At 43.3% G+C, this 27,759-nt stretch overlaps 1 protein-coding gene and 1 pseudogene across 2 annotated transcripts; both read left to right on the top strand.

Moving 5' to 3' along the window:
* Nucleotides 1–3,302: 3,302 nt before the first annotated feature.
* On the top strand, nt 3,303–12,320 carry LOC123160515 (uncharacterized). Of its 2 annotated transcripts, XM_044578327.1 has the most exons (6): nt 3,303–3,456; nt 3,531–3,635; nt 4,824–5,069; nt 9,646–9,999; nt 10,127–11,327; nt 11,509–12,320. In XM_044578327.1, the coding sequence occupies exons 3-6, from the start codon at nt 4,858–4,860 to the stop codon at nt 12,112–12,114; spliced, it is 2,373 nt and encodes a 790-aa protein (XP_044434262.1). In that variant the 5' UTR covers nt 3,303–3,456; nt 3,531–3,635; nt 4,824–4,857; the 3' UTR covers nt 12,115–12,320. The 2 variants fall into 2 exon arrangements, with proteins under 2 accessions (XP_044434262.1, XP_044434263.1); XM_044578328.1 differs by lacking the exons at nt 3,303–3,456; nt 3,531–3,635 and having other exon boundaries at nt 4,962–5,069; nt 5,257–9,999.
* Nucleotides 12,321–22,696: 10,376 nt separating this feature from the next.
* LOC123158635 (uncharacterized) overlaps nt 22,697–27,759 on the top strand; it is a 13,716-nt pseudogene continuing 8,653 nt past the window's right edge.

Here is a 27,759-nt window from a genome sequence, read left to right as displayed (position 1 = left end):
GCACTCTTTTTTCGACATGGTTGGTTCTCACAATGATATCGATGTGCTTTAACGTTCTTCCGTGTTTGCAAGGCTTGTAGATGGCTACAACCCTGAGGTCAATTTTAAGATCAATGGTCACCATTACAAGAAGGGATACTACCTAGCTCATGGTATTTATCCTCAGTGGTTAACTCTTGTGAAGACAATATCCAATCCGGAAGCAGAGAAGAAACAGAGATTTGCCCAAGCGTAAGAGAGTGATAGGAAAAACATGGAGCATGATTTTGGCGTGCTTCAATCTCGATGGGGTATTGTTCGCCACTCTGACCTGACATGGAGCACCGAGAAGCTTTCGGAGGTGATCACTGCTTGTGTAATCATGCACATCATGATTGTAAAGGATGCGCATGATAACAACATCTACGGCCGAGGGTTTGAATATCAGGATGAAAATGTTGTGCCTGAGCACCAAGAACCGGCAAAATTTGAACAGTTCAACAAATTTCATCGTGAAATGCGTGATTGGCATACTCATATGCAACTCCAAAATGACTTGGTTGAGAACATGTGGAATCACATTGGAAACCAATAGATGTACCGGTTCATTTTTATTTCCATGTATTCGTGACAATTTAAATTTGGTTGTAAACTTTGTGTTCTTTATTCGGTTGTACAACTATTTATTATTATGGAATTATGTGATATATTTGGTAGTAAACTTATATGAAATGTTTCATATTTGTAAAATTTGGCCGCCGGCCGGCTGGGGACGGACCAAATGCGTCGGCTGTGTTGAATACACTAGGCAACGCGTCCGCAAAAAATACCGGACAACACCTCTTTGCCCGATCCAAACGGACAAAATCTGGATAAAACGGACATCGCCTGATGGAGTTGGCCTAACTCAGCCAAATTAAAGGCGCACGTGTCCATTTCAAACTTGTCTATACTACATGTTTCCTCCATTTTTATATACAAGGCCACAAACTCATATTACAGGTATCAAGGTAAAATTGAATGTCTTGTCTTGTAAACATGCTTTTCTTTTCCTTTAGTGGGACCATTAATTAATACACCACATGCATGCAAGGAAGAGATAGGAAGTTGATTGGAGTGTCATTATGATTACATGCATGCAAGTATTAAATAGGTTGCTAGTTCGAGGAAATATCATTAAGTTTTGTCTCGATTACTGTTGGTGGCCTTATATAGATGCAAAGTGTATTTTTTATAGTGGCCTTGTATAAGTAAATGGAGGGAGTACCATGTTTAGCTGAGTGATCGAAAGCGTAATCCTCCATCACAACCAGGAACCCAGTTTTGTAAACTCTGAATTAAGTTGTTTTGAATAGAGCTGCATGCTACAGCCGCACTTTGGTTGGTAATAGTGACACTGAGCACTTTTGTTGGTAGGACATCTTTAAGGCGGCCCAAACCTCCCACAAACGTGGTCCGGACCTCGCTGTCCGGACCGCGGAAGCCATCCAACGCGGTCCTCTATTGATCCACGGGACAATCCGGACACAATTATTTTCATAAACCGAAGACAAACATGGGGAGGTTTACGGGAGTCTGGATCAATCCCACACCCGTTTTTGACTGTCTTGGCCCATCAAAACCCCACCTTCCTTGCCCCCGCGCACGTTCCCGTCCGGCTCCAGCTGCCGCTGAAGAGCGCGCCGCTCAACATTGAAGACGGCTGAAGGTGGGCGCGGCCTCTCACTCCCTCAGCCACTGAAGTGGCGTGCCGGCCGATGGTGCTGCCCGCGACACATCTCCGGTGTCTGTGCTTGTTCAATGCCGGAGACGATGGGACAGACATCTACAACGCTCGTTCAATGTCGCTGTCCGTCCGTATGCCGCCATTAAGAAGGCTCGCCGACCGAGAAACCCACTCCGGCACCGTGCATTGACGCACCCGGATGCCTCGCCTCACCGGAATCCGCTATATAAAGACGGCCACACCCGGCTAACTCCACACCACAACACAAGCCCCTCCACATCCTCCTCCCTTGCATTGCATCCGCCATGACCGCCAACGGGAAAGCACTATGGGACAGTCTGTCATCGGAGATGAAGCACGTGGTGGACGCCCTTGCCGCCGCCTAGCATAGCCGCCGTGCTAGGAAGATTGAGGCCGGCTTGCCTGCAAGCTCATCCGAGGTCTTCGACGATGAGGACGACACCATGATGGAGACGGGCTCCGACGACTCCACCCCAGCTCCCGCGCCTCCTGTGCACGTCAGCTTCATCATGGAGCAGGCGCAGGCGCACTTCAACGCCGCCATGGCGGAGGTGCAGCCCATGTCGGTGTTCCAGCAGGCACAAGAGGAACAATGGTACAACCTGTTCCTCCTGGAGCAGCACCGGCTGGCGGAGGGCCAAATCTACGGCGACCACGCGAGCGAGGAGGCCGTGGCAGCCATGGCCATGACGAACCCAAATTTCGTCGCGGAGCAGCGTGCCATCTATGATGTCGTCCGCACTGAAGCCACCGCTCGCCTGGAAGTGGCAGTCGCAAAGGCGCAGCTGCAGGCGATCACGGAGGTGAACAACGCCAGCTGCGCCTCCGACGAACCATCAGCAGGCCCGGCGGGACAACGACAGTGTCGGCGCCACCATTTCCCTCGTGGACCTCACGTCCACCGGCGATGGACAAGGCGCGGACTCCTCCGAGGATGAGTAGGCCATGGGAGGTCCCATGTGGGCCGGTCCATTTCCCGTGTTCTACTCTTCCTCGCCGGAGACCGCACCTTGACTTCATCGGTCTTATCGCCCGATGCTCATGGACACGGCGGAAGGAGGACGTCACGGACTTGGACGCCGGGTGCTCCTGCAGTAGGATAGGTTTAGGGGTGAGTCTTTTTTTTTTTTCTAAATGTTCGAAATGTAATTAATTCCCCCGTGTTTATATGAAAATCCGTCATGTTTGTATGAATCCAGCTGTGTTTGCATTAATTTCATCCGGTTTGCTGAAAAAGAGTTTGAAATGTATGCAGCTAGCGTTGGATGGCGTCCTTCTGCATCCGTGTCCGCGGGCTCGTCCTTCACTGTCCGCGGACGGATGCGGGTAGATTTTTGCGGCCCTAACATTAAGAACCAGGCCTTGCCTCTGCCTAACTTGTGGGCCAGTGATCACTGTCCTTTCGACACGCTCAAGCTCAGTTTAAACGCAAGAATTCAGGCTGGTAATAGACATGATGGGACGGTGACCTAAGTTTTGCTTGAGCGCATCGAGGAAGGACAACGCGAGTTAAGGACCGTACTGGCGTGGGCCAATGCTCCTAGCCCTTGGTGTCCTTTGACAGATATTTGACACAGGCCAGAGTACATCTCTACTTAACTCTACCTGACCTGCGCACATACCAGCTCAGTTGGATCTCATCTTCTCTCCACTCGACTCCACTCCTCTTCACTGCATTTCGTTTCACTCCACTCAAAGCTTGAAGACGTACGGCCGCCATGCATGCCAAGGTTTGGAGCCTTCCTCCTCGTTTCTCCTTTAACTTCCCGAGAAATGGCATTCATTCTTCTCCGCCTTGCTGCAGCCATCTCCCGACGCTTGATCCGTGGTGACTCCAGCTGGAGCAAGCCATCATCTTCCTGGTCAACGCCTGACCTTTGTGGTCAACCTAGCTTCGTCCAGGATTAAGGTGAGCCCATGGCCGTCCCTTGCATGAATCAGATTGGATCAGAGCATGTGATTTCTCTTCCCTTCTGTCATTTCCCCCCTTTTCTTTTCTTTCTGCTATTAATTATACCTTGCCGTCTCTTACCGAAAAGCACAAGGTAAACATGATCATGAGCATCATTAAGTCGTACTTCACGCTAATTTATCCTCACAAAGGAGATCATTAGTTTGGTGTGTGCAATATGAAACACCACAAGATCTTAATTTTTCGATTCATGCTTCGTGTTGCTCCGAATAGATCCCTTGCGGCCACGAAAGGAAGAAATGGTTTAGAGGAACGCAAGTAGATACTTTGTCGTTGCTAGCAAGGTGCCCATGCTACGTCACGGAATCGCAAGAAACAACGCCAAATTTGGTTTACTCAAAAGCCTTGTATGCTACTCTGGGAAGTGTCAAAAAAGTTGTTATACTATGGGACAGAGGGAGTAGCTTAGATAAGTTTCGGCAGTTGGCACTAATGGGATTACTGGTGGCAAACGTCAGGAGGTTATTGGGTGACGCAAGATGACACAACAAAGAGGGATTCGCGGAGGCTTTTTGCTAATGTATTTGTAGGTTCGGATTGTCCCCCCTATCAAAACTTTGAAGAGCAAGAATGGGAGATGAGTGAACGGACGAACACTAACTCCGGTCTTTATAAATAATAATAAAAAATACGAAAGATAGTTTTCTGGGTAATTGGAAATTCCATTTTGGAACCAACCACACGACACATCGAAGACCCAATTCGCCCTCTGTACAAGACCATGACTAGGCGAACCTCAGACGGGACATGATTGATTGAGCGTCCCTCCACACGATGTGTTTAGCCACTTACACATTATGTGAATCTGCAAAGGTGGTGAGGAGGTGAACTTGTCACCAAACGCGTCCTTGGCCGGAACCTTCGTCCTCCTCATGAAGTTGACTGTCGAAGGCAAGGCGAGCAATTATTGGTTGGGAAACATGAAATGAATAGCTTAATTGCTGTGGGATCTCTTTTTTTTTTTGCCTAGTTCCTGCCTTGCATGCTGCAACAGCGTTAGCCCCTTGTTTGGTACAACAGTGCACACTCATAAGACCTAGCTTTGCTTACTACGTACAGTACTGAACTGAGCAGGCTGCATGCATGTTCTAATTAATTATCCCCGTGACTTGGATTGATGTGCAGTTCCTGTCAAGATCAGTTATCGTTTTCAGCTCGGATGGCTCAGAAAGTAGCTGACCTCCGCTGGAACGAAGTACGGTATATCAACTGCTATGCGCTGTTCATGGGGTACCTGCTGATGGCTGTTAGGGGGCTGGGCTTCCTCGTCATTACCTGGTCCACTGTCGTTCTCCTAGGCGGCTTCGTCTCCAATCTGGAGAAGAAGGACTTTTGGTCTCTCACAATCATTACCCTCGTCCTAACACCTCGGTAAGTCTCAATACTGTTCAATTTGCTCCCATCAGCCAGCTTTTTACAAGACATAAAAATATGGGAGGTATGTGTGAGGAAGTATCCTCTCAATGCTGTGAAGCCTACAATGCAATGTCTCCATTAATAGTTGCATAAATAATTACATTTACAAGGCATATAACCAACAAAGTTCTTACTTGATCAGGCAATTTCAATAGTTACTTCGAAGAGGCCTAGATGAGCATCTCCCACTTTAATATCGAAAAGATACAAGTATTGATGCAGGTTGCCGTTACACAAGAATGCTACATATGGAGAAAAAAAGTTGCAAGAGCATTTCGGTGCACATCTATGTGTGCCCGCCCATGATCGTCAGGAGATAGGATAGGGGACGATGAGAATTAGCAAAACGGGTTTACATGCAAAAATAGCTAAGTAGTATTGGAATATTTTTAAAGGTGCATAAACATGTGATGGGTGAAATATTTTTGAAGGTGAACATCTTGATTGGTTTTGTGTTAAATTTGATCGTAATGTGATAGTTAAATAGCGAGGCAGCCCTCGCAAATGTGAGAGCATCATGTTAGCAATCGCTACATGTCAGAAGGTGTAACATTGACCTTTATTTTGTATGTTAACATATGATTATGGTGCTAATACAAACCATAAAATAATTGTGAAATGATAATTTACAATAAAACTACTGTTATTATTTCTTCTAATAATATGTTTATATAGTTACGAGTGTTGGTTTACAAGTACACCAAGCAAACTACCCACAACTCTCATGCGCAATAGATTGATTGTCGCATGTTCTCGCATGGCTACAAAGAGTCATACAATTGAATCTATCTTTTAAAGAAAATTTTAATAAATAAATGGCCATCACACCCTTAAGCCTTCAATTCTAGTGAATTATGATTATTCAGGTAATTCTTTGTGGATGCTTATGTTGGTGCCTAATCATTAATCCATCATTTTTGTTGATCATACCAAACTTTTCTTTGTACATTGTCGATAGTATCAATTCTCTATGGATTATAGGATGATAAGAATGATATTTTAATTGACTATAACTTTTCTATACGGTTCCAATCATGTATCTATATGTAGCATCAGACTAGTATTGGTCTAGGAGGTAGCAACAAACATGTTTAAATCAAACATAACATGTAATTTTTTAGAGTAACATAACATGTACTGTCGTTTATTGTTAAACTATTAATTAACATGTGTAGCTATTTTTGTGTGCGATATATGTCTAACTATCACTATGATTATATATTAGTTGTGTTTTTTAGATATGATGATTTACCAGTTATATTTTGTAACATGATAAGAAAATTATTTTAGTTGACTATAACCTTTCTATATCTACTTGTCTACTTATCTAACCATTAGATTAGCATTGGTTTATGTGGTAAGAACTAACATGTTTAAACGAGAAGTAACATGTACTTGATATTTACCTTAAAAATACTTTATATGAGTACTAATAAGGGTTCAGTTGTTGTGCAATTGAGATGATCAATCAGTTTCGTTTCTAATATAAAGATATACTAGTTATAATTTGTTTATGTACATTTGTGAAGACTTGTCATATGCGATCTTTTCAAAATGGTTTAAGAATGCATATGTAGATCTAACTGTTATGCCATATTTAGGTAAAATGATGAAGATCCAATATATGTGGTCTGCTAGGTATAACTATTTAGACGCGATTAAATCTAGTTGATACGTTATATTTCAGTGCGGTTATGTGGATCTAACAGTGTGATCTGCTTAGTACATTCTAAAGATCAAATAGATGACATCCGCTTTTGTACAATTATGTAATTTAATGAGTATGGTATGTTTAGGTACGTTTATGTAACTTGATGGATGTTATCTATTAAATTACAAATCCAACGGCTGAAGTAATTTTGATGATGTGGATCAATGTGGCACCTTGAAAAAGTATTGTATTTTGCTTTTAGTGACGATAAGAAGAACATTTTAGTTGACTACAACTTCTCAGTAGTCGCTCATGTATCTATTATTGTATTATATTAGCATCTGTGTATACGGTCGGTATACTACTATGTTTAAATTAGTCGTAACATGTATTTATTAGTTATGGTTAAACTAATATTAACATGTCTACTTTTTTTATGTGCGATTTCTATTGATGTGCAACCGTGACAATCCATCTGTTGTGATTTCTATATGAAGATTAATCACTTATAATTTGTATAGATATAGTTGTTAGAAAGATATAGCATATGCGATCATTTTAGAATTGTTATTTAAATATAACACTTATGATCTATTTAGATACACCGAAATAAAGTTCTAATGAAATGATTCACTTCGGTACGTCATGTGGATGTAACATACAATGTATGGTTAGACGTGCTTATATAGATCTAGTGGATAAATCTAATGATTATGATATGTTTAGCATAATGATGAAGATATAATGTATGCGATATTTAGGTATAACTATGCCTCGACTTCCTCCACCCCAATGTGTCCCCATGCAGCATGACTCTCCTCCAACTCATGCTCATTGGCTATTCCACCCTCTACGGCACGCCCATCGACCTGGCATGCATCCTCCTCGTGCGACATCGCCTCGATTGGTAACCCCGCATCGCTAGTTAACCTTTCCACACGTCCTGGCCATGTGACACATCCCTACGTCAGCTCTCGCTATGTCGGGGTTGGGCTCGTCTGGCCATCTTCCACCTATGCCCATGCCGGACCATGCCGCTAGTGTATCACCAGTGGTACTTGCTGGGAACTGACCTCGCAAGCCCCCCTTCCAGTGCCCCTTGTCCCCTGAGCAGCGTGCTCCGTGTGCCCTATCCTTCTTCCGTGGCTAAGATCTCTTACCATTCACCCCTCCTTAGATTGAAACACACACCTAACGCGGATGTTCTTCCTTCTGCCACCTTCGGCTCCCCTGCAACAACTTTCCATGTTAGTGTTTTTCTTGCAAAAGCTCTACGACCGCGGCACCTATGGGTGTTGCTCACTTTTCTGAAGGCGTTGCATGGAATCCCTTCTACTGCTGCGCACTAGAGTGTTAACTACCTTCGGCTTTCTATCCTTCGTTTGACATGTTCCTCCAAAGCCGGGTTAGTGATGCATTGTTCTCCATTTTCTCGTGGCATTATTCCCTCCTTCTAGGCTTTCTCCCTCCAGAGGGCAAGAAGAGCACTTCTACACGTGTACCATGTGATTCTTCTCGATGGGCCTAATGCAGACAGACGGTGAAGCTTGGAGTGAAGGATGATGTGTTTGATGTGCGTTGGCAGAAGTGGTTCACTCGTTCTATGAAGCCATGCATGTGGTTTCTCTCGGTCCGTGACCATAGGTGTTGCTTCTATGTTGTATCTTTGTATAATGTGCTGCCTCGACAACATCCCTCTTTTACTGATGGTGCTTGTATGTGCTTGTACTTGGTGTCTTTTTTTGTGCATTCTTGCTTCAACAAGAAGTAGTACCACTGGGGATGTTAACGTTTTCTATCTGGTTTCCATATAAACTAGACCAATCTATTTTTGGAATGCGATTTTATTCAGGTGGGGATTTCTCCACCGCCACATGTGGCTATTTAAAAAAAAAATAGCACATGAAAAAATAGCTAAGCAGGAAGGAACTATTTTTAAAGGCGTGCAAGTACATGATAGGTGGAATCATTTTAAAGGTGAACACCTTGAGAGGTTCGTGTTAAATTTTATTATGCTATGTATTTTACTAGAATATAGGAATTGGAAATTACGAAGAGTTAGATATCGAGCTTCCCATGCAATCATGAACTCTGAAATGCCTCGTCTATGAAGAATCCCAGTGCTGGGCCCTGCTGAATATTGTGAGCAACTAAGAATGTAACTTGTGTGTCAACGTTTGATTAGATGCGTTCATGGTGATCAATATATAGAATGAACTTAAAAAGGTACGTGAGGTTAATGGTGGGATGCATTTCTTGTTTTGTAGGATTTTCTAGCAATCTTTTGTTTTCCTAAAATATGATCTATTATTTTTAATACTATTTATTAGATACACGTGGCTATGCGCTGCTACATATTAGACTACATGTGTTTTGTATCTGTATTTAAAAAGTTGTATTCACTCTGTGGATATAGCTAATATTTATGATTAATTTGTGCGGTTATAATATAGGCCATTGAAATGAACCATGGAGATAATCAAGCACTTATAGAAGCTAAATTTAACCCTTTCTAAATAATGACATACTCCCTCCATCCCATAATGCAAGACGTTTCTTGACATGAGATACTGGAAAGTGAACACGAGTTTAGGACATTATAGAATAATTTTTATATATTGCAGGAAAATTCACAAAAACACTTAGTGTGAAATAGGCTTTTGTCTAAACATTGTGTCAAGTTGTGAAAGTCAAGAAAATTATCGAAAAATCAATATAGGCTTTAGAAATATCCCAATAGGTTTAGAGAAGGTCAATATAATACTTAATCCGGTGCATGAATGATCATGTAAGTTAGTCATATTATTTGGCTTTGCGGAGTGCACCATTTTGTCATGTCACTTGACATCATCTACTGCTCTAACTAGAAATTATGTCCAGGGTCTCTGCTGATGTCGGTCTGAAGGGGAAGTTAAGATATATTGGTTATTCGATATTGGGCCTCACTCATGCTATAGTTGCCACGCTGAACCCAAACGGTACTAAAGACACCTGGCCACGCCGACTTCTAGCAGCTGTTGTGTTGCTGTGTCACCTGCTGGTGGGCCCTATAGTAGTGTGCCCACTAGCGGCTCTCTACATGTGTGGGCCGCTGTTCAGCGCCGGGATTTCAGCGTGGCGTCTCATAGAACATGATTACGTCGTCCCCAAGAAGGAAGAACATACACACCTGCAGCCAGCGCTGATTGTCTTGTACTCTTTGGCTATGTTGCAGGGTTTCCTCTTCTGTTACAGGTCTTGTCATATTTCTTCTTTTCGATAACCGGAATTTTATTGACTCGGCGCGATACAAACCGCACCGAGTAAACATCTGATCTTTTGTTCCTAATAAATCAAAAAAAAATGTGATATTCTGTTACAGGTTTTACTCCTCTTTTGCGCGAGAGGACCTAGTGAACGACGTGGCGGAAGAGTACAAGATGAACAACATCAAAGAGGCTGTGGAGGAATACCTGCGTGAGACGGTGAACAAGTGCGAGAAGGACCCAGCATTCTTCAAGGAAACAAACCTGGCGACATATGCTGTGGGAATGATCAAGTCTGAATCATCTGAAAGCTTCCTTTCCGGGGCAAAGATTCTGGACGCGCTGTTGGAGCACGCGCCCACAGTCACAGCAGAGGAGCGCACACTCACAGCAGAGCTCATCAGTTTGGTGGCGTCCTCTAGCCATGTACTCGAGAAGCTGCTGCAGGCGCTGGATTCCACAAGCCCATACGGCGAGACGATTAGGGTGGTTGCTGCCAACATAGTGACGCACCTTGCCAGCAGGATTCCTCTGATGCAATTCCCGCAAGGGATCCAGCGCATAGGCTCGCTCATCGACATCTCTCAGCAGCAATTCGAAGATGACTGGCGTAACGACTACAAGAAGCTCATGGAGAACGGCTTCGTTATCCTCCGCAAGCTCGCTGCCGACGAGGACAACTGCAGAACCATAAGCAACGCCCAGGGCCTGCTCTCCAAGGTCTTGGCGCCGGTAAGCTCCGACCTGCTCCACCTCATCGACCACGAGGCATGGTCGACCACCATCGCAGCCGCGTCGCTGCAAGTCATGTGCCGCCTCGTGGCTGCTCCGGGAGAGACTGGCGCTAGGCTGCGTAGACAAATCTCAAGCGACAAGGAAGCGATCCATGGCATGGAGAGGATCCTAAGGTGCTGTGGATGCAGTGAACATGTTCGCATATTAACCATTCAGATTCTCACGCACCTAGCCATGGGCATGGATGAGGAGTCTGTGCGTGTGAACAAGGAAAGCAGAGAAAATTTTATCAAGATGCTCCCTTCCATTTTCACCGATGAAGCCAAAGACTGCTCCATTAGGAAATTGGCAGGTGAAGCACTGTTGAAGCTAAGTCAAAGCGAAAACAATGCTGCCATCATCTTGAAGGCAAATGATCATGTTGTCCGCGATCTCAGTAAAATCCTCCTTTTAGGTGCTGCGCCCAAGAGCACAAATCGAATTATGGCAGCTAAAACACTCAAGCATCTCTACGTTCATTACAAAGAGAATGATGAGTATCTCAGGGCACTCAAGGAAACCATGGAGGACGTGATGCCAAAGGTACGTTATCAAATACTACCTCTGCATCATCATAATATGAGACATGTTTTGACACTAATGACAGTGTCAAAAAACAACTTTTATTAAGTTACAGAGGGAGTGCTACATACATTTTTTTTGTTTTATTTTGATTTTCCCCCAACAGACTATTAACTAAACATGCATACTCTTAAATTCGCAGATTCTCCGAGAAATATTACCCCCTGTTGTGCTGAATGGAAACGATACACTAGCAGAAAACAGAACATATGGACAAAGTTCTCCTTTGCAAAGCCCCACTGACATAGAAGCCCAAGTTCGTGCTCCACAAGATGACGGCCGTAGCAACAACAATTCAACTTGTCAGCAAAATGATGACAAGAAATTGCACGCAGCTCTATTATCTCTTGCTATGGCAATATTTGACAAATTGATCACCCAAGATCATAATTTGGCTCAACTGGTCGATAAAATTTCTCCTGGAGATTCTCCAACGAGCTTTGCCAATAAGCTCAACGAGATTGTGCGGACAAAGAGTCAGCCCATGGCAAGTTGCTTGAGCATGATGAGGAATGCCAGCAAGATGGTCATATCAATGATGAAACACAGTGACAGCTACCTCAAAGAACACTTCTTGATGATCTTCATCCAATCTTTGTCCGATGCTTGCAAGGCCATGTCATGTATCGAGAGCTCTATGATTTTATATAGTGCCAATCGTGGCCCAGTGAAGCCTCACAAGACTCTCACTTCTCTACTGAAAGAAGCACAGGAACTTGTAGGCTCAAAGGAGCCAAAAGAGCGGTGAACTACACGAGCCATGTCTGTCCATGGAGGCCAGCTGATTGGTTGGAATAATTCGACGGATCGGATGAAAAATGAAGTAGACAGAACCATCTGCAGTATGTTTGCAGAGACTGTATGACCTCTGGGTTGGAACTGCTATTGTTCTTTGTATGTGTGTCTGAACCCTGTTATCCTATGCTATCATTTCTGAACTGCGAAGTTAAACGACTACTAGTGCCAATATTTCAGCACCCCTGTGAAGCTAAGCAAAGGGGCATTATCTTCAATAGAACTGTTTACTCTTATTTGCGTCTTAGATAACAACTTTCCTTTTGGCGATTTGTACCATGACATTTTTATGCGCGCAATACAAAGTGTGTTATTTTTTTTAGAACGAAGGCTCAAGAAGAGCCCGGCTTTGAATTAACAAAGCCATCAACCGGCCAGGAATACAAGAAACAAGAACACCACACCACATCGGCCAAACGATACAAGGGGGCTGCAAGAACAGCTTACAACGCTACTCTAACAACCAGCAAACAGAAGATGAACTATGAAGAACTGCTAGTTGAGGATAAGCCCCACTACAACAGGGCACCAATATGGCTACAAGTGCAGCCTCGAGGAGCACCGGCAAGGAATCGAACACAGGGAGGAAACCAGCAGATGAGATGATCCAAACACTTGCCCTCTCTAACATCGAAAGGGATCCCTTCCCCTCGCCTAGGCTCGAAGGCGCCGCACCGTCGAATGAAGAGACGCTCACCCGAGAGCTTGAGCAAAGGTTGGTCTCGAGACTGGGCCCGCCACGAAGCACGACCACAGGTCGGAGCACACACAACAGCAACACCGCAGACACCGAAGGCGGCCAATCGTAGAGGGTAAGCCGCCGGAAGAGTTGCCGGAGTGAAGGAGCTACCGAGCCACAGGGACTCGATGGACACCAGCCGCCCACCTACCAGCTGCTGCACGCAACCCCAAAGCGCCAATCTTCCCTAGGCGGCGCCTCCAAGAAGGGCACGACGCACCTGGCGCCGCCGCCGCCCATCCAACAGGGATTCGAGCTTTCGCCCGGGAGCCTTGGCCGGGGTGTGGAGAGGAGCCCACAACGGCGACTCCAGGGAGTAGAACGACGCCAAAAGGCGCCGCCGCCGCCGTGCTGGAGAAGACCAAACAGGGGTTTCCCTCGGGCTCGACCCACAACACCAGTTTGGGGTGCACCCCGCCGGCACCGGATCCAGCGGCCAGAGGCCCCAAATCGACCAAGCCAGCGGAGGCAGAGAGCAGAGAGGGGAGAGGAGAGCCAGACCTTCAGATCTGGAGCGGAGGGAGGATGACCTCGCCGCCCCACGGCCGCAATCCGCCAGCTCCTCGCCGCCCAAGCAGCCGAGGAAGCCGGCCCGCACCACCCGCGCACGCCGCCAGCCGGAGACGGCGCCGCCTCGCCGCCAAGGCCGCCGCCCTGGATCCGGAGTCCTTCTCGAGAGAGAAGCGATGAAGACCTCGCCGCCACCTTCATCGGCCGCCGCACAGGCGCTGCCCGGTGACCGCCTCGGGTGACGGCAAGGGAGGGAGGGAGGATGGAGAGGGGCGGCGCCGGGAAACCCTAGGCGCCCTCGAGCCGCCCTGGGGAGGGCAGCGCGAGGGAGGGGTGGAGTATCTCCAAAGTGTGTTATCTTCATAGAGGATTGCAAATTGAAACGGCGTAGAATTACAATAAGCTAAAACATAACCAGCAGAGAAGCTAAATAATGTTCACAATTGTTGGTGATGAATTTTTGTTCTTTGGGTTTCTAGGAGAGATACATGTGGAGGTGAAGGGAGGCGGAGGCAGGTGATTGTACTAGTTAGACAAGGAAGTACGGTAAATGCGTCTGCTGAAGGTTGCTGGAGAAGCAGAGATGAACGTAGAAGATAGTGACCGGGCGGCGCCATGCACTCCTCTTCCTTGTCTTCAATCCCTTACCGTTGCACTGCCAAGGCACCAACCTCGAAATATCCCAAACATGACTAATCCTCCCAACCACGGTCGCCTCAATCTGGCCTACAAGTGGGATGGAGAAAAGGATGTAAGGCAGATGCGGAGGAGGATGATTCTGGTGTTCTCTAAGAAAGGAAGTACCGTGGATGAGAAGGATTCTGGCCGGCGTCCTAGGGAAGGCTCGCCTGTTGGAGGCGCGAGATGGGCAGGTCCAGGCACTGCCTTCTTTTTTTTTCACGTTTTTTGTTTTTTGTTTACTTACAATTTTTTACTTTTCTTCATACTTCCAAATATTCTAAATTAATACATTTCAAAAACACTTTGCGTAAAAACGTTTGAAAAAAATGTTAACCAAGCATTTGGAAAATGTTGAATGCGTATAGACAAAATATTTCTCATGTATGCAAAACTGTCTATCATGTATACCGGAAAAAGAATTTAACCGAGCGTTTGAAAAATGTTGACCATGTACTAAAAAAATATTAATGTATTATGTTAAAAATGTTAATCAAGCATTTTTTTAAATGTTGACCATGTACGGGAAAAATGTTAATTTTGTATTTGAAAAATGCTAAATGTGTAGTAGAAAATGTATTAAATATATAAAACAAAAAATGTACAATGTGTATGGAAAAAAGTAGACATAAAAAATGTTAACCATGTATTTAAAAAAATCTTTAACATGTATATAAAAAATGTTTCTGATGTATACGTAAAAATGTTTCTGATGTATATGTGTTGAACGAACAGATTAGTAAGCGAAGAAAGTCCGTGAAAAAACCAAAACAAGAGAAAAAAAGAAAACCATTGAAGAAATAGAGAAAACAGAAAGAAAAAGAAAAGCAACAAAATGGAAAAAACAAAAGGTAACCAGCGAAGGAACGGTTCAAACGCAGTGAGCCTAGAGCGAACAACGGGCCGGACCTGTACGGTAGCGAGCAGGGAAAACCTTCAGCGAGCCGGGCATACATCTTGCTATTAGCGAGATATAGCCCTGGTGGGAGTTCGAGGGGTTTTGATTTTATCATTATTTTTTTAGATGATGGAGTGTGTATGATTAGCCCAGGCTCTCTAGATCAAGTAAAAGTGTTGTAGTAGTCCACTATTTGCGACAACAACTAAGTTATGGGTAAACCTTATGGGATCCCCTTAAGGGTCTTTTTTGGTGAACTGAGAGCGTGCCAAGTAGCGTGTTAGGCGCTCCCTTGAGATTTTGTTTTATTTATTTTTATGTATGTTTTTTCGGAATTAGATGTTTTTTTTGTTTTCTTGGCTTTTCGGTTTTTGCCTGGTCTCCCTAGGTTCTGGACCAAAAAATTGATTTTTTTGCGTGAAGAGCGCACTTTTTTTCTTCCGCGAGAAAAACATGTTTTTTTCTTTCATGAGAGGGACAAATTTGCTTCTCGTGGAGGCATAGATTTGCTTTCGCGAGAGGCAATTTTCCCTCCCGCGGGAGGCAGAGTTGTGCCTCTCGCGGAAGCAAACCTGTGCCTTGAGGAGAAGCAAATTTGTGCCTCTCGGAAATGAAGAAACACACTTTTCTTTCTTTGCACATGTTTAAAATTGAAATTTATGTACTAGTTTCTGAACTATATATGTCCAAAAGAGAATCCATCTGAAACAACATTCAGTCATTTGTGATACCATCTTTAAAGTAGACGAGATAATATCCCACACATTTGGTGGAAAAACAGCTAATAAAAATTGTAGATGTGGACAACAAACAAAAACTTACTGAAAAAGGTCTGCAAAAACAACTTAACTAAAATTGTTATGGTAGTGATGTCCTGTTCGGTGTGACACCCATAATGATGTTTATATCATGATTTGTGGTATAGATGATGTAGAAAAGAAAAAAAAACAGAAGCGATGGATGGCGGATGTAATTCTATATACGTAAAAAGTTGATCCTCACTAACTCAATTATCGTGACATGCAACAATGTCAACTGATCATGCCACCATGCATGCACCACTAAATTTAATTCTCTCAACATGTAACTAAGCGAACTCACTGTACCACTATGCATAGGAAAAGACCCACCTTAATGCATTTTACTTACATTAAAAAAATCTACAACTACATAATAATCAAATATATTAAATTGTATAAATTTTCGTATTGCTAACCAGAATAATAAATTTTCAAACAGTCAAATCTCATAGAAATCACTCCATCCAACTTCAGTTACAACACGTGGGAATAGCTCTAGTTGTATAAAGAACGTAAAGCTGGCAAAAAAAATTCGGTTAGCTGAGCTAGCTAAACATTAAACAAACATCATTTAATTGTTCTTTCCGCTGTAGGCTGCACCCGTCAAATTTCATGCAACAGCTAAGAAAGACTGAAGTAATCTTAAAAAAACATAAAGATAGATGAAGGCCTCCTTTGGTTTATGGAAATTTTGTAAGAATTTTAAATGATAGGAATTTTGTTGGAAAAATTCCTTTGAAGCCCTTTGATTTGTAGGAATGAAATTTTATTCCTATGTAGGATAGGAATATATCATTCACATTTTAAAGGAAAAAAAATAGCCTAGAGCTAATGAAAAATTCTTCTCCTATGAACCAATTCCCGTCTCGTCTACTATAGATAATGTGGTACATGTAATCTCACTTTCTATGGTTGTCTTATTCCATGATATTCCTATCCCATGAACCAAAGGAGGCCTAACCAGGCCTCCACTGTGCTCATTTTACTATAAGTAGCACACTATCTTCACAATGTTTTGCTTGTTGTTCCCCTTCCTCCTGCATAACCAGACAAAACAAATAAAGCAACATGATTGATCTAGAAATTCTACTAAAGATCTAAAATATCCAAGCTCGCTGATAGTATGAAAAATACCATCATGCCAAAATATGGCCAAAATTTTCTTCTTGATCCTTTATTCCATAGAAGAACCAATCGACTCCAAAATGAAATATTAACCCCATAAAAATATTATATACATGTAATTGTGGACTGAAACTGAGGCTGGAGCAATAATAATTGTGCATCCATTTATGCTCTACTGGGAAAGGGTTATAGGTGGGTTCTAATTAGTGGTGGGCGTGGAGAGGTACCCGCCACTGCTATTTTGGAAAAGTAGTAGTGGCGGTAAAACATTGACGCCGACCACTTCTTTTTCGATAAAGGGCGATTTTATTATCTCAGAATGTAGCATCAAGGGGATACAAAACATTATGAGTAACACCCGACGCCGATCACTTCTATGTTGGGTGCAGATACAGGCAAGAAAAGATCCACCCGTCATTCATAAATTTGTATAAATTTAGGCATGAGATAAAAGTAGCAGTGGTGGGCAACAAATTTTGGCCCGCCACCGTTTTTTCAAGTACTAGTGACAAGCGAAAAATTTGCCCGCCACAGCAATATTTCACTGATCCGCGCAATGTTTCACAAAATTTAGTTGTGGCATGCGCCCATGAATGTCCGTCGCAGATAAAGTAAGTAAAAACAGCTTGAAATAACCATATTTATTACTAACACATGTAGTAGTTCTAAAATTTGAGCATGAAAGATCCAATGGTGTCTATTAAACATAGTAAAGGTTGGAAGTCGAAATGATGTACAAAAATTGAGTTGTTTGTGGAAGGCCGTGATTTTTGTGAGAATCCCACATACTTCACTGGATATTGTTCAGTTTGTACACGAAGTGTGTCAAGTTTTTTCCGTAGCGCTCTCTAATTTTTACCACAATCTACAGGAGTCCTATGAAGACACCATGCTAAGTCTCACTCATTTCCGAGCTCATTTGCAGATTATGTTGAACAGAAATGCGTTCTGCCCTGTTTAGTGGCCAGTAAATTAGTTAATGGTTCAAAAATAGGAAAGCAACTAAAATAGTAGCCAAATTAGAGCATGGGACTTCCAATGGTGTGTATTAAACATAGTAAAAGTTTGAAGTGGACATAATGTAGAAAATTGAGTTGTCTGGAGAAGACGGTGGTTTCTGTTTGAAACCCTGATACTTGTCGGAGAGTGTTTAGTTTATACATGAAGTGCATCAAGTTTTTGCCGTAATGCTTTCAAATTATTTCCACACCCTACGCGGGTCCTATGACAGAAACCTACCCCTTTTTGACCTGTTTGCATGTTATGTTGAACGGAAATGCGTTATGCCTTTTTAGTGGCTGGAAAATCAGTTAATGCGTAAAAAAATAGCAAACCAACTCAAAAATTTCTAAAATTTGAGCATGAGACTTCCAACGGTGTGTATTAAACATAGTAAAAGTTTGAAGTTGAAACGATGTTGATAAATTGAGTTTTCTGTCAAAGGAGGTGGTATCCGTTCAAAACCCTGATACTTCACCGGAGTGTTCCTTTTGTGCATGAAGTGCACCAAGTTTTTGCCACAACGCTCTCAAATTATTACCACACCCTATATGGGTCCTATGAAGACACCGTTCCAAGTTTTATCCCTTTCCGAGCTATGTTGAATGGAAATGCGCTCTGCCCTTTTTATTGACCAAAAAAATCACTTAATTCTTCAAAAATAGCAAACCATCTCAAAAAGTAACCAAATCTGAGCAAGACACTTCCAATGGTATTTATTAAACATAGTAAAGTTGGAAGTTGAAATGATGTAGAAAATTGAGTAGTCTATGGAAGGCGGTGGTTTCCGTACGAAACCCAGATACTTCGTAGGAGAGAGTTAAACTTGTACAAAATGTGCATCAAGTTTTTGCTGTAACACTCTCAAATTTGTACCACAACCTATAGGGGTCCTATCAAGACACCGTGCCAAGTTTCATCCCTTTCCGAGCGCGCTTGCCCATTATGTTGAACGAAAATGCTTTCTGCCCTTTTTAGTGGCTGGAAAACCAGTTACTGATACAAAAATGGCAAACCACCTCAAAATGTTCTTAAATTTGAGCATGGGACACCAAATGGTGTGCATTAAACAAAGTAAAATTTTGAAAAAATGCCCAAATTTGAGCATGTAATTTTGGACGAGAAGTAAATGATTTATCTTACAGTCACATATGTTTACCGTCTCATGCTTACATATCCCTGCATCGGCTAGATGCAACAATGTGTGGGTACGTGGATCTACACATATGCAAGGAAGCCCAGTGATGCCTACTACAGTCCGTGGCGCTTCGATCTCCACACAATAATGACTACTCCAGCAATTTTGAAGTCTTCTGCTAATGAACTTGTAAACTCATGATTATGCTTCTTGTTGATTTGCATTTGAACTTCAAAATTCATGATTGTGCTTATGAAGTTGCATTTGAACTTGGAGGTTCATGATTGTGCTCATGAACATACATTTGAACTCGGAAGTTCATGATTGTGCTCATGAATGTTAGCACTAATCTTGATGAGTTGTTAGGGCATGTACAACGGTGTCCATTCGTCCGTCTGTAGCACATGCCACATATGATATTTGTCTAGCTGGAGGGGAGAGAACGAGGAAAGAGAAGAAGGGCGTCTGCAATTCACCAGACGGTCCATAGCCCTGAAAATTCGCTAGTTATCGACGGCCTTTTTCCCATTGTATGGCTGGGCGTATGTAGTTCCCTGTTTCCAGCCAAACTGTCAAATCCCTTTCTCCAAAGATCCAATTCACAGAACATGTTTTTTTCTACGTCATCACCTACTCTGGCGAGACGTGCATGGTCGGGGGCCACTGAACTGCTGCAGTCGATAGACGGCTTGTGTGGCGAACGACGATCAAGGGATCAGCTAGCTATCATGTTAGTGTTGGCGCCGCCTCCTCGCAACGCCGCTTCTTCTTCCTCTCATCACTCTCTCTTCTCTCATGGTTTCGCACAACACAAGAACACACACGCACACATGTGAAAGCTCAAGAAAACACACACACACACACACACATACACATGTACACACACGTATATACCAGGGAAGAAAGCCAACTTGCTTTGCCGAGAGGCTCTCCTCCTTGGTCACACAAGTGCCACATCTTTTCAACTAGCCCTCACGGCCTCTCTTTACTCATTGACTGAAATGCCTATTTATACACACGGCAAGCACCCATGCCATCTAAAACTCACGCCACTACTTTGACCCACTAACTAACTACCTAGCTGCATGCACACACATGCACCACTTCTGCCATGCATGCACACACAACGGCCAGCCACACACATTGGCTTGGTCCGGCTATTACTCAACTGACTAACAGCACACACACACGTCCTGGCTTGAGTCGCTTCCAAGTTTCTGTAGGCCTCTAGCTGAATTTGCGCATGCCACAACTAATGCGTCCGATTTTTGCCCCATCTCCACCTGCACGCAACTCGGCCATCGGACTCCCAGAGCTTTACCGCATGCATCTAACTAACATGCATAGTTAGTTTTGCCATGTGCACGTGAACACAACCTGACGTGCACACACAGTCACAGCTCAACTACAAGCATGATATAAACATATCTAGTCGTATGCACTAATAACAAGATTAGTTCTAACAGCTAGACGTCTATGCACATGTGACATGTCCAAGTATAATTGATTAGATGCACGTTCCTCGATCTGCAGCGACGGTGGCGGTCCGGCTATGCAGAGCTGCGATTTCCCAATGCACACCTTTTTCCTGGGATCTGGGATGCATCACGCTGGACTGCCACGCTGACGCCGCGTCAGTTTCTTCACGTTCTGGAGCGGTGGCTGATGGAGGTGGATAACTGGAATAAATTTCACTGTAAGGTCATAATTTTATAGGGCTATAGACAGGAAAAAGACAGTCCATCTAAACTAATGTATGGTGTGAGTGTATGCGAATGCACGCAGGTAGTGGGCGAGTGTGGCGCCTGGCCGCGTGTGTGTGTGAGTTATTTAATCGACTGTAATCACGTTTGCTTAAGTTAAGAGAAATACAGAGAAAATGCCGGCTGTGTGGGTAGCGGCACCGGCACCAATCCTCCTGTGTTCTTCTTGTCCGCGAGTGCACTGTGAGGAAGCAGCCGCGAGGAAGAAGAAGAGGAGCTGAGCATCGGCTCCAACAATGAACTTGCATTTGAACGTTGAAACACATGATTCTTCTTATGAACTTACAGTTCAACTTTGGAACTCAAGGTTGTGCTAATGAACTTGCATTTGAACTTTGAAACTTATGGTTGTGCTAATGACCTTACATTTGAACTTTGAAACTCATGGTTGTGCTAAGGAACTTGCATTTGAACTTTGAAACTCATGGTTGTGCTAATTAACTTGTAGGTTTGCATCACGGACGGTGGAGCTCATCGCATTTGTTGGAGTGTATGTTGATGCATGTGCTTGTTGGTCTAAATTTGTGTTCATCTTGTGAACCAATGTTGCACATACTTGTATATTTTACTTGTATGCTTGTTACGCTACCTGTGCCTTTGAACCATTTTGGATCTATATGATTTTTAAATACTTATATGATACTTCTTTTATGGACTCACTAGCTGATTGCCTGTGCGCTGCCACGGGAAGAATTAATATCATAATTGTTTTTTCTATTTTTCACGATGTATTCAGAAATATGGTGTCTTCCTCCGTCCTATTTGGCAACCTCCACATCTCCCTTGGAGGTCAAAAAACCTACATATATGCTGATTAATCAACTTTCATTTTCCCGTAAAACTGTGGGAAGAGTATGTTAGATATAATCTTGATGTCTTCTGTATCTGCATTTTACTTTCAGTTCTGCATGTAGTAGTGTGTCTGTGCAGAGGTACGTGCGAGGCGTACACCTGATGGTTCAGTTTGAAGAGCATGCATGGTTAGACTCCAACGTGCAGTGAGAAGCTGCTGCATGCAAAGATCTGAAGCTAACGGGCTGCACAAGTTATCTAGGAAGTTGTTATGTATGCATGTGTTAGTGCCATAACAATAGGTGATGGATTAGTTGGTTAGTGGAGTAGGTCGTGAGTATGTCTGGTCAAGAGAATAGAGAAGAAAACTTTTGGCTGCGTGATACAGCGCAATGGCAAAACTCTTTGCATCTTTTATCAGCTGTGTGACACAGCAGAAGGAGAGAGAGTTTCAGGGAGCTAAGAGAGTCGGCTTCAACATTTGGTATCAGAGCCAGATGATGACGAAGATGATGCCACGTGACTCTTCAGCGAGTGGAGAGTTGGTGCAGAGCGACTCGGCGGCAATGGCGGCTGCCGCGACGGCGGCGACCACGGTGGTGGGGAAGCTCCTATTCCCGCTGCTCACGAGGACGAACTACGCGGCATGGGCGATGAGGATGAAGTACCTCTTGCGCGCCAACAACGCGTGGGGTGCCATTGATCGCGAGGCCTCATCGAAGGTCGACAAGGGAAAGGAGGAGATGGCCATGACGATCATCTCCCAGTCCATCGACGACTCAACGCTGCTGCGAGTAGTGGAGAAGGAGACCGCAACCGATGTGTGGGCGGTGCTACGCTCCATGCATGTGGGCGTCAAGCGCGTCCGGGAGGCGAGGGTTCAATCCTTGTGCTCGGAATTTGATGGCCTCAACATGGGTCATGCGGAGTCCGTGGATGATTTCGCGGTGAGGTTCACGAGCTCTAGGGGCTCATCCGTGAGCTTGGTGATGGGATGGAGGAGAAGTACGTAGTGAAGAAGCTACTCCGAGCCGTCTCCAACAAGTTCATCCATGTTGCATCATTGATTGCATTGTTCGGCGACACCAACAAGATGGCCATGGAGGAGGCCATTGGTTCACTCAAGGCGCACGAGGAGCTCGTCAAGGGGCGGGAGACGGCACGTCAAGAAGAGCAGCTCCTCGTGGCGAGAGGGCATGACTCATCACGAGGATGCGACCGTGGTGGCCATGGCTGTGGCCGCGGACATGGCCGTGGTGGAGGGCGCAGAGACAAGAGAGAGGTACATTGCTATAACTGTGATGACTTTGGACATTTTGCTTGGGAGTGTCCAGAGAAAAAGGAGAACGAGGAGAAGGCACTGCTGGCCGGGTACGGCAGCGATGGACGGGCTCTTCTTTGAAGTCTCTGCGTGAAGAATGGACATCAAGATTAGGGGGTTGAATGTTAGATATAATCTTGATGTCTTCTGTATCTGCATTTTACTTTCAGTTCTGCATATAGTAGTATGTCTGTGCAGAGGTACGTGTGAGGCGTACACCTGATGGTTTAGTTTGAAGAGCATGCATGGTGAGACTCCAACGTGCAATGAGAAGCTGCTGCATGCAAAGATCTGAAGCTAACGGGCTGCACAAGTTATCTAGGAAGTTGTTATGCACGCGTGTGTTAGTGCCATAAGAATAGGTGATGGATTAGTTGGTTAGTAGAGCAGGTCGTGAGTTTGTCTGGTCAAGAGAATAGAGAAAAAAACTTCTGGCTGTGTGATACAGCGCAAGGCCAAAACTCTTTGCATCTTTTATCAGCTGTGTGATGCAGCAGAGGGAGAGAGAGTTTCAGGGAGCTGAGAGAGTCGGATCCAACAGAGTAATGTGCATGCAATGTTCAACCACATCACTACATGAAATCTTGTTTTTCTCTCCCGATCTTTCGCTATATCACGCCTCCCATTCTTCTTTCTCTCTGATTTAATGCCATCCCACTCCATTGTGTCTCCATCGCCAACTTTGTGTTTTATCAAAGATGGAAATTTCCGTCCTTAATATGGATAATGAAGGTCAGGCCAAGCATCGTCTATTCTGTTACGGAGGTAGTAATTCCAAAAATGATGTTTCAATTAACGACAATACCATGAGTGTTGCTGCCTTGCTGCACTTGTCTGCAGCGCAACGTACGTCAGCTAAAGAGAGTCTAAACCACTTTCTGATGAGGTTCCCACCGTTGCCGCTCTTCTTGACACGGATATCGTTGTTGGCATATAGATGCCGCTTGTACAACCACATCAGAGCATGTGTTACTTTTGCTGCTCCTCTGCATGAGCTCCCCTTGAAATTGACAACATGGTCGTCTACTGTCCCCTGTGGGCAGTGTAGAAGAGCAGCACCACAATAATCTTTCACAGCTTATGCTCGCATGAGCCCAGTTCTAGTTCATTCCCTCCGGAGCACTGTCATCACGTCCCGGTCTATGCTTGGTGCTGCACGTTGCTGATGTTCATTAAAAGGAATTAGGCTGACGCCATCATATAATACACAAAAAGGAGTACTATTGAAGCTTGAAGAACATACCACCATTGGAATTATGATGCTTCTTCTTGGACTCATCATTCATAACACTGGGATCGTGAAAGATCGAGATAATAATCCAGTAAATTTGAGATGCAGGATGAATTCCTATATGTATCATCGGAGATGCTAACCTTTATTGTTTCAACTTATTGCACGTCTCAATGACTCAACGTTGCTTTAGAGCCTTACAAAATAATACGAGGAACAAATTCACAATAGACAAAACCTCTTGGAAGCAAATATAAAGAAAGTAGAAAGCATATTTTCCTAATGTGCCTTCTAATAAAAGGTTCAGTATGTTGTCAACGCCATGTAGATTTCTTTACCATGAAAGTAAAATGAGCAATTGTATTCATGGTATATACGTGCAAAATTGATGCATGATACTGAGAATGATGAAAAAAAATGCATACATGTCTGACAGAAAGGATCAAATGTTATCTCTTGTCCATTCACCATCTACCAGCTGTCTGGACCCCGATCCAAAGTCACACCTATCTAGCATACAACACATATATCACTTTGCGGCCTCACACACGGAAACCCACATCTATCGCCTTTACCTTGGCCGGGACCGTTTACGACTTTTGGATCACGTATATGACTGTATTGCTAGCATCCATATGATAGAGAACGCGAGTCGATATGACTAGTCATAAGCCACGGTGGCACAAATGTACAGGGACAGGCATACATAACCACTACTAGGGAAAACAATAGTAGTAGCGCTTGTAATGTGCATAGCAGTAGCGTTGGTACCAGCGCTACTGCTATCGCGCTACAGCTAACATGTAGCAGTAGCGCTGTTTGACCAGCGCTACTGCTATACCTAGTTAGCAGTAGCGCGGTTGCTTGAAAAGCGCTGCTGATAGTAGTAAGTAGCAGTAGCGTTTCTTTTGAAAAGCGCTACTGCTTATTTTTCCTGTATTTTTTTAATTGCAGCTTATTTTCGCTGTATTTGTATATGTTTTATATATAGTATTTTTATCATATGATTTTATCACCATGATTAGTTAGTATATATACAATAGTGGGTGAAATGAATGTTGATTAGGTTCAAGTGGATAATCAACATTCATTTCACCCACTGTTGTATATACTAACTAATCATCATCATAGTCATTACCACCGACCATAGTCATAGTATAGCACATCTTTATCTTCAAACTCATTCTAGCTATCTAATCACCACCAACATTAGGTATGGTAGCTATCTAATCACCACCAACACTAGCTAATAATAATAATCATAGTCATTATCATCAAACACTAGCTATTTAATCATCATAGTCATAGTGTAGCACATCATAATCTTCAAACTCATTCTAGCTAGCTAATCACTCATTCTGCTCTCTCTCAGGTAAAATAGCCACTAGTAGAAAACAGGGCTAACGTTCGGGCCTGGCCAGCCCAAGAACCGGGACCCATGGGGGGTATTAGACCCGGTTCGTGAGCCCAGGGGGCTGGCCGGGGCCTCGTGGGCATTTGTACTGGTTCGTATGGAACCATTTGTCCCGGTTCAAGCCACGAACCGGGACTAATGGTCCTCGCTTCTGGCCCACAACCATTGGTCCCGGTTCGTGGCTTGAACCGGGACAGAAGGGGGGGCTTTAGTCCCGGTTCATGCCACGAACCGGGACAAATAACTTGCCTATATATACCCACCGCCGCGGTAGAGCACTCCAGAGTGCTCTGTTTTGTCAAGCCAGCGAGGGGAGGGCATTTGGGTGCTCTAGTTCACCTCTTTTGCACATGAGGTGTTCGATGAAATGCCCGAGCCACACTAGTTAAGCTTTCTCCTCTCGAAACTTGACCTCCGAGCTCCATTTTCAACGAGATTTGTCTAGATTTAGCGGTCCGTCCCCGCCCCGTCTTCACCGTCGTCGATCGCCCGCGCCGATCTCGTCGCCGGCACCACCATGATGAGCCTCTTGTTCTTATCTTCTTTCTGAAAGAAAAAATTCTGACTTCAGATAGATACTTGTCTAATTTTCTTACTTTTATTATTCCTTGTTATTATATAGTGCGATGGTTTTGGTATCCTCCCCCGTCGGCCCTCGTCCTGTCTATGATTCGGATATGGTATATATTATCTTTTCATAACTATTTGGTTCATTTATTGTTTATGACAATTATGCCGACCAATGTGACACAAATTTTATTTGTTTAGGAGGTTGTTGAACTGGAAATTCCAACCGACCCTATTGTCGAGAGGTTATATTTAGTTGAAGAAGAAAACAATTACTTGAAGGAAAAAATAAGAAAAATTGAGGAGGAGAAGATGATATTGGAGTTGCATGTTGCGGATGTCGTCGATGATCACAAGATCAAGATGGATGTAATGCGGTTGAAGATTAAAAAGATTAGAAAATACGCCATTCATACCGAGGCTTGGTATCATTATGCAGTTGGATCAGTTGTTACCTTGGTTGCGATTATGATCGCATTTGTTGTTGCATTGAAATGTTTTACATAATTTCAATGTATGGTTTAATTAGATGCTCTGGAGAGCTATATGTTGTTCAATGAAAACTATGTATGTACTTTGGTTTTAATGCTCTAGAGAACTATGTATGTACTTTGGTTTCAGAGTTCATTTCAAATGCTTTTCAACTTCATGGTCTTATAGCTCAAAATAACCAGTAAATGCATGAAAAATAACAAATGTAGTCAGAAAGGTTGTAAATTGATGATGTGGCTTTGAATGGTGCATTTTGAATACAGAAAAACAATGGAGTTCAAATAAGTTCAAAAAAATGAAATCCCTTTGTAACAGACGAGTTTTCGTATGAAACCCTGATACTTTGAAATAGATTGTCCGTTTTGTACACGAAGTGCATCCAGTTTTTGCCGTAACCCTCTCTACTTTATCGCACATGCTATGTGGGTAAAATGATGATACCATGCCAACTTGGAACCTTTTCAGAGTTCATTTCAAATGCTTTTCAACTTCATGATCTTATAGCTCAAAATAATCAGTAAATGCATGAAAAATAACAAATGTAGTCAGAAAGGGTTGTAAATTGATGATGTGGCTTTGAATGGTGCATTTTGAACATAGAAAAACAATGGAGTTCAAATAAGTTCAAAAAATGAAATCCCTTTGTAACTCTGATACTTCGAAATAGATTGTCCGTTTTGTACACGAAGTGTATCCAGTTTTTGCCATAATCCTCTTTACTTTCTTGCACATGCTATGCGGGTGAAATGATGATACCATGCCAACTTGGAACCTTTCCAGAGTTCATTTCAAATGCTTTTCAGTTTCATGGTCTTATAGCTCAAAATAATCAGTAAATGCATGAAAAATAACAAATGAAGTCAGAAACAAAATAGAATAAAATAAATAAGTAATTTGAAACAAATAATATAAACTTTAATAAAATAGATAAGTAGAAACAAAAAAAACTTTAATAACATAAATAAAATTTATGAAACTAAAATTATCAAAGTATTTTCTGTTTAAAACATTATAAGCAACCTCTAGTATTATTGAAACTAAAATTATATAAAATTGATGCAACTAAAATTATCAAAGTATTTTCTGTTCAAAATCATTAAAAGCAAAAAGAATTTTCATAAAGAACTTTTT

Source organism: Triticum aestivum, chromosome 7B (assembly GCF_018294505.1).
Source record: "Triticum aestivum cultivar Chinese Spring chromosome 7B, IWGSC CS RefSeq v2.1, whole genome shotgun sequence".
NCBI lineage: Eukaryota > Viridiplantae > Streptophyta > Magnoliopsida > Poales > Poaceae > Triticum > Triticum aestivum.
Note: the sequence above shows the minus strand (reverse complement) of the source record. Positions and strands in the feature narration are given on the sequence as shown.

Bases quoted from the DNA above. Each gene is read 5' to 3' on its own strand.
- LOC123160515 (XM_044578327.1), top strand. From the start codon at position 4,858: ATGGCTCAGAAAGTAGCTGACCTCCGCTGGAACGAAGTACGGTATATC. The intron at 10,000-10,126 runs GTCTTGTCATAT...ATTCTGTTACAG, and splicing joins GGTTTCCTCTTCTGTTACAG to GTTTTACTCCTCTTTTGCGC. The intron at 11,328-11,508 runs GTACGTTATCAA...TTAAATTCGCAG, and splicing joins TGGAGGACGTGATGCCAAAG to ATTCTCCGAGAAATATTACC.